Here is a 7,707-nt window from a genome sequence, read left to right on the forward strand (position 1 = left end):
GTCTATGTCACGTGATCTTCAAATGTCTCCCTGCAGAAAAAGAAAACATGGCCGAACTTCGTTTTATTCTGGGTGGAAAATGCCTATTTTAAAGTTAGTTTGGCCATTAAAATGCGTTTTGATGTCATTTGATGCGAGAAATATGAGTTGTTATTTCAGATTATGTGTGCAGTGGATGTACATGATCTTTAGTTTGCTAGTTATTACGAAGATTACTTCAGGAAATCGCGACGTTTTCATTGTTACCAAGGTGGTTGCTAGGGACTCTGCTATCGATATTATTTCTGTTATGTTGTGTAACTGTTTAATGGTGTTATCTTTATTGCTACCCCCTTCCCCGTCAATGTATAGTGTTGGTCCACAGCGCAAACATATTAGTTTAACAAAATCCGCATCTAAAGATACGTTATTTCCCCCCTGTGCAATTCCAGTCTCACATCTCAGAGCACATCGTCATTAACAAATACCGGAAACAGACCGAAATAATAATAATACCTTATTCCGAGTGTGCTTGCTTTTCTCTTTGAAAGTCATCACATAACGGCATTGTAATACACGGTTCGGCTGCATTAAATATTACATATCTGCCGTAGTTCTGTATTTATAGAGCCCTGATGAGAAGACAAACATGAGGAACTGAAAACGTGACGTGGATCATAAATATATCGGCCATTAAACAACATCTTACATTTCTTTTCACACAATGCGTCTCCTTGCAGTATCAACACTAATTCGGCTCACTTTTATATTTGATCCAATTGGTAGATAGGCTGTATTTACACCATAAAGGTGCACAGCTGATAGAAAGGGACACCTGGTGGTTAAAGCATGTTATTGAATTTCAATATTTGTATTATTAGATATTAATACGATCCCTATAAAGTATATTCATTACTCGTTATTCTCTACTAATAGTTAATTAAAGACTGTATATAATGACTATTTTGCACATCCCTTTTAAGATTTCAAGATTGTTCTAAGGTTTATTGACATATCATATAGGCCTACACAACTGTGGTGTAGTTCTGCACTGAATGAAAAACTTGGGTTGCAGGTTCCTCAACAGTGCATTACAAGACATCTATCAATATGTGTGCATACCTCCAGCAATGTTAACTATGTTGAAGCACTTATTTTAACTGATATTATACATAATGTATTATACTCTTATAAGATGTATGTAGATATTTCATCTCCGGCCTTGTCAGGTATTGAACAATCAATAAATAAAGAACACAGAATTGTTGAATATAAAACACAGAATTTATGTGATTATACTAAATGATTTTACAAATAAACACAACTGCATATTTAACTGTTACACATGCTGATGTAACGCAAATGTTCCAACTTGGGATCAATAAAGTATATCTTATCTTAAGCTGATCGATGGCTACTGCCATATTTGCACAATGTGCCTCTGAACCTTGACAAGTGCATGTTTCAGGCTTATCAATTAATGTGATGTAATGTTATCACAGGGGTCACACACATAAGACCAGCTGCTAAATAAAGCTCTTCTGACCTTAGCTGGCATGTGGGTATATATATTAATACTGCCCATAATGGGCACCAGCAATTTTCACCCATTTATTAATGATATGTTTTAAATGTGAGAGTTTCCTGTCCCCTAAACCTCCAGGGATGTACACAGTTTAATACTGGCAACTTCTTATTATGGGAAATACGAAAACGTCTTTTAAAACTACAACTCCCAGTAGAGACGTGCCATAGAGAACATGTTGCGAAACAGAATAGCCAGCAGTGTGTAGTTCTGGGGACGGGGTGGGGGGGGGGGGGGGGAGGGGGGACGCGGTGGACCCGTTCAAATCCAGTTTTGGACAGTCTGCCGTGGTTCCATCCCATTTCAAGTGCTGTTCGAGAATCGGCTTAACCCTCGGAGCACACTCTCCAATCACAGAGCTTGAGGACTATCACGGGGTTTGTCAAACAGAGCACATGGTGTAGTCCAAACGATAGCTGGGGATTCTGGGTAGTGTAGTGTCTTCTGCCATCCTTTACTCCTGGGAATGGACGCTCACATTACCTTTAAGGGCAGCCGACACAAACGAATGCCGTGCTTCCATGAGCGTCAAATCCCGACGCAGATGGGAATACATTGCAATCAGTTGAAAGCTATTTGCGTCCCTTTATGACGCTGAAGGAGCCTAGGAGCGTCACAACTGCACGCCACGGACACTGACCAAACGTCGCTATTGGACGCTTAGGGAGTGAGAGTGTGTTGGCTTCTCAGGTCAGTTATTTTCATCTCCTCGCTCCTCGGTCTCACCGGAAGTTGATTTGTCTGCGCCGTCTCGAGCAGCGTCCCATGGCGCTTATTTCTGCCGGAGGATCGAGGAGCGATAACCAAGGAACGACCAGACCTTCCTCCGATGAAATCCTCAGACACTCGCCCCGCCCCCTTACTGTGAAACCGTGCGTCTCTCCATGCTTCCCTGGTGGGAGGGACTAGTCGCAGGGAAGCGACGCAAGTGAGGGATGCAAGGATTCCATTTAATGGACCTGAGAAGCAGCCAGCGTCTCATTCTGAAGGGAGACCCGTTTATACCCAGAATCAGCACTTTTGGAGCAGGAGGTGAAATAGAGGACATGAGGCTAGAATGGAATCTGTTTGGTATTTTGAGCAAAACACTTCATAGACATGTTTTTCATATATTTTGATATATCAGACCTTTGCCTAAACATAGCACGAGAGAAACCACACTGCTGCACCCAGCGTGGGAAACTACGCAGAAAACCCATTATTTTTCACTTATAACGTCTCCAAATATAATCAGATTTTCACAAATGTCACTGTGACTTCAAACTAGGGCTGAACGATTAATCGATATTAAATCGAAATCGCGATTCGAGATGATGCGATTATCAAATCGCAAAGCCTGCGATTTCTTTTTACTTTTTTTTTTTTTACTTTTTTTTTTTTTTCTTCTTGTGTGTCAGTCATCCACACCAGAAGTGCTGTGCTCCACATGTACCAGCCATTGTTAACCAATCAGAAGTGCTGTGCTCCACATGTACCAGCCATTGTTAACCAATCAGAAGTGCTGTGCTCCACATGTACCAGCCATTGTTAACCAATCAGAAGTGGCCCATGATAGCAGGTGATAGACAGATTGATCCAATCACCTACTTTTGAAAAGTGCTTTTGAAAGTGCCTGCCCTTTCCAGATGGCTTCCAACGGAGCTTTCCAAGATAGTTTGGTGAAACAAACCATCTGAGTCAGGTCAGAGATGCTCCATCACATGTTCTACATCTAAAAGGGTGACTCTTTAACTGAAGCTTGACTTTAAAGCAACGGAAGTTTCATGTAAGTTTAGTTCTTTCACTCGTAGCTCGGGCTGCGGGGCGCTAGAGACGGGAGCACGTTGATACGACCTTCCTAGCCGGAGTTATGGCCGCATTTTACAATAAACTTCCGTTGGGTCGCTGAAAAATAAATATCGCAATTCGAATCGCAATATTTGTCAGAAAAATCACATTTAGATTTTTTCCCAAAATCGTGCAGCCCTACTTCAAACCTCATCTCTCCACCTGTTAAAATATGTTTTATGCATCCTCAATATTCACCACGGTCGCACAGAACAACACACACACACACACACACACACACACACACACACACACACACACACACACACACACACACACACACACACACACACACACACACACACACACACACAGAGCGTTTGATACAAAGCTTGTTTTCTCATCTTAGGTGTTTATTGTACATGGTTACAGTGTTACGGGGGGGGGGGTTTAGAAGTAGTTGGCGACCCTGCGGATGGACTGGACGTTGGGGTTCTCCGCCTGCCACTCGTTGTGAGTGCCGTAATCTCCACGCTCCACGATGTACATCCTGCCGCGGAAGTTAGGCTCCTCGTACATCACCCAGCTGCTCAGAACACAGAGACATCGGGTCATCACGCTTTCAAGACTTTTTGCACAATTTCAAAAGTATCGAGACATTTTTAAACCGTATTCTTTTGCACAATTTAACCAGTAACCCTGCACATTGTGTGTGTGTGTGTGTGTGTGTGTGTGTGTGTGTGTGTGTGTGTGTGTGTGTGTGTGTGTGTGTGTGTGTGTGTGTGTGTGTGGACTCACGCTCCGTCTCCGTACACCTTCAGGGAGTTGATGCAGCTCTTGCTGAACCCGCGGCTCTGCAGGAAGGGGACGTCGTCACAGATCTCCACGCACTGACCGGAGAAGTTACTCGCCTCGAACAGCTCGATGCGGTAATGCTCTCCGTGCTGAAGAGAAGAAGTCAAATATATATAAAGTCAGAGAGGGGAAAAGTACACGCATCCTTTACTCAAGTAGAAGTACAGATACTCGTGTTTAAAAATACTCTGGTGAAAGTAGAAGTACTGACTAAACTTCTTTACTCAAGTCAAAGTAAAGAGGCTTTGAAGAAAAGAAAGTACAGGTATTTGTGTTCAACATGTGAGAAGCAGAAAGTAAAAAGCAGTCAGGAAAATAAGTAGTGGAGTAAAGTACTGATACCAGAAACATGTACTTAAGTACAGTAACAAAGTATTTGTACTCCAGTACTTCCACCTCTGGATAAAGTCAGTTTAAATAGATGGAGTTCAGAGGTGATCCAGGTGTTCAGCCTTATCCTGTAGGTGTTTATATTTATATATATATATATATGATATTTAATATATGTGTGTGTGTGTGTGTGTGTGTGTGTGTGTGTGTGTGTGTGTGTGTGTGTGTGTGTGTGTGTGTGTGTGTGTGTGTGTGTGTGTGTGTGTGTGTGTGTACCATGCGGACGGGCTTGCAGGAGGCCATGTGGTCGTTGTGGGAGTTCCACCTCTGGAACTCGGGGTACTCTCCGTGCTCCAGGATGTACTGCTGGCCCTTAAAGTCGGGATGATCGAAGCAGATCCAGGCGCCGCTCTCCACTCGCACGGAGTTCACCCTGAAGACACGCACGCTCGTTATTACGTCTTTATCCAAGAAAACACTCGACATTACGTCGGATAACACGTCATGACATTCACTCTGAGGGAGTCGAACAATGTGCGGTAAACAAAGGAAGTGGACCTAGACGCAGCGTAAAGCTCTAACGACGTCCTCAGGAAGTCATTATGGAAAAAGTCCAAAAAATATTATTTTAATGTTTTTCTCCAAAATGTTCAAATATTCTTTAAATACTTTTTTAATTGTTAATCTTTCATCTTTTTTGGTAATATTTTAACATTGTTCCAAAAATACATCAGTCTATTAAAAGTGGAAATATATTTGGAAAATATTATAATATATTAAATCTTTCAAAAGTTTTCCAGAAAATATTGAAATACTTTTTTAATGTTTTGAATATTTGAGTTTCGTTGTTGTGGTAAACATATTGTAACTGTTCAAAAGGCTTCCCAAGATATCCCCTGTAACAAAGTGTCACCTGTTCATGAAGCCGCGGTCCTGGAAGTTGTCGCAGTCTCCGCGGACCTCCAGCTTCCTGCCGGTGAAGCATTTGCCTTCGTAGAAGACGATCTGAAACAAACAGAGAGATGCTAAAGGTCCCCTATCTTCATCCTCCTCTTCATCAGTACATCACAAGTCTCAGATATATCCAGAGCCTGTCTCTGATTGGCTGAAACTCCAAACAGATCATTGCAGCATTACCCATAATCCCCTCTGTTTCAGCCCTGTTTCCAAAGTGCTGATTCTCTGTCTGTGACTTCAGATGAAAACAAGGAGCCCCTCCCCACGCCCCTCTGAGAGACATGTGGTGGGGGGGGGGGTTACCTTGGTTGCTGATTGGCTAATGGTTACACACAACAACACATCGTTATGACATCATCAAGTGGCCAACATCTGGGCCCTCTAAAATGTGGAGTTTAACTACATTTTAAATATTTTAGAAAAGTCTAAATCTGCAATTTTTAAACAGTATTTCTGCTTTTTTTAAAACAATATTTTAACACATTTGAAACTTTATTTTTTGCGCTCAGTTTAAAGAGTTTTCCTGCAACATTTTAAAAACATATATCTGCTATTTAAAGGAACATTTCTTCAAATGTAAAATAGTATTTCGAGAGAGAGAGACAGACTGACAGGAGACACACAGAGAGACAGACAGACAGAGAGACAGACTGACAGGAGACAGACAGAGAGACAGAGAGACAGGAGACAGACTGACAGGAGACAGACAGACAGAGAGACAGGAGACAGACTGACAGACAGGAGACAGACAGGAGACAGACAGGAGACAGACAGAGAGACAGAGAGACAGGAGACAGACTGACAGGAGACAGACAGAGAGACAGGAGACAGACTGACAGACAGGAGACAGACAGGAGACAGACAGGAGACAGACAGAGAGACAGAGAGACAGGAGACAGACTGACAGGAGACAGACAGAGAGACAGGAGACAGACTGACAGACAGGAGACAGACAGGAGACAGACAGAGAGACAGGAGACAGACTGACAGACAGGAGACAGACAGGAGACAGACAGACAGACAGAGAGACAGAGAGACAGGAGACAGACTGACAGGAGACAGACAGGAGACAGACTGACAGGAGACAGACAGAGAGACAGGAGACAGACTGACAGACAGGAGACAGACAGACAGACAGACAGAGAGACAGAGAGACAGGAGACAGACAGGAGACAGACAGAGAGACAGACACACACTATTTTTGTTGAACAGCTTTTGAAACATTTCTAAAGAGGCACTAAACACATTTAAACTTCATTCTTTTGCACAATATTTAAAACAAATATCTGATTATTTAAGGAATATATTTCTACACAATTTAAAGAGTATTTTTACACAGTTTTAACATTGATCTTTCCACATTTTAGCCGGTAGTTCTACACAATTCCCCTGCATGTGTGTGTGTGTGTGCGTGTGTGTGTGTGTGTGTGTGTGTGTGTGACTCACCTTTCCAGAGTATTGAGACATGTTTTCTCTCTCTCTACCACACACACAGTGTAACAGAGAGAAAGTTGGACCGCTCTATTTATACTGTGGAGACAAAAGGAGGCTCTGAGGTTTCTGCCGAGTCGACGCTTTCCCTTCATCCCGAGGGTCTGCTGATGCTGCTGTGTGTGTGTCTGTGTGTGTGTCTCTCTCTCTGTGTGTGTGTCTGTGTGTGTGTGTGTGTGTCTCTCTCTGTGTGTGTGTGTGTCTCTCTCTGTGTGTGTGTGTGTTGTGTGTCTGTGTGTGTGTCTCTCTCTCTGTGTGTGTGTGTGTGTGTGTGTGTCTCTCTCTCTGTGTGTGTGTGTGTGTGTGTGTGTGTGAAAAGGGCTTGTCCTGAGCTTTGCAGGGTCAGTGATATTTCACATGCTGCTCTATAAAGTTATTTATTGAGGAAACCTCAGAGTTCTGTCTTCTCTAAAGAAAAAGTGGACAAATGACAGAAAATGGTATTTTTTAACCCGTTGAAGTTTCCGGATCGATCTATGGCTTCTGATTTCCTACAAAATAAACAAAATCATGAGAAATAGGTTTTAATGTCAGTTCGTTTGGCTTCATAGTCGCTTCACCTGCCATGCGGTACATTAAGTAAAGATACAAACCTTTATTGTTTTTAAACATTATTCTGTTTACAACTCATTTATCAAATTAGCAAGTGTGTGAGAAATAAAAAGGCTGCGATACTAGGGCGGCAATTATTTTATTTTTTATACAGCTTTTCTGTGAAAGACGATTAAGATAAGAGTTCATGA

General features: G+C 42.3%; 1 protein-coding gene across 1 annotated transcript; it reads right to left on the reverse strand.

The window, feature by feature from the left end:
* Positions 1–3,763: 3,763 nt before the first annotated feature.
* LOC117441281 (gamma-crystallin N-A) lies at positions 3,764–7,163 on the reverse strand. Its single transcript, XM_034077468.2, has 5 exons — positions 6,920–7,163; positions 5,430–5,521; positions 4,793–4,949; positions 4,130–4,275; positions 3,764–3,917 (listed from the first exon to the last, which is right to left on the reverse strand). Exons 1-5 carry the CDS (start codon positions 6,938–6,940, stop codon positions 3,782–3,784), a joined length of 552 nt encoding a protein of 183 aa, XP_033933359.1. The 5' UTR covers positions 6,941–7,163; the 3' UTR covers positions 3,764–3,781.
* Between the last annotated feature and the right edge of the window lie 544 nt (positions 7,164–7,707).

The sequence above is a fragment of the Pseudochaenichthys georgianus genome, unplaced genomic scaffold (assembly GCF_902827115.2).
Source record: "Pseudochaenichthys georgianus unplaced genomic scaffold, fPseGeo1.2 scaffold_1622_arrow_ctg1, whole genome shotgun sequence".
NCBI classification, from domain to species: Eukaryota; Metazoa; Chordata; class Actinopteri; order Perciformes; family Channichthyidae; genus Pseudochaenichthys; species Pseudochaenichthys georgianus.

Bases quoted from the DNA above. Each gene is read 5' to 3' on its own strand.
- LOC117441281 (XM_034077468.2), bottom strand. From the start codon at position 6,940: ATGTCTCAATACTCTGGAAAG. The intron at 5,522-6,919 runs GTGAGTCACACA...TGTTTGTTTCAG, and splicing joins TGTCTCAATACTCTGGAAAG to ATCGTCTTCTACGAAGGCAA. The intron at 4,950-5,429 runs GTGACACTTTGT...GCGTGTCTTCAG, and splicing joins GACCGCGGCTTCATGAACAG to GGTGAACTCCGTGCGAGTGG.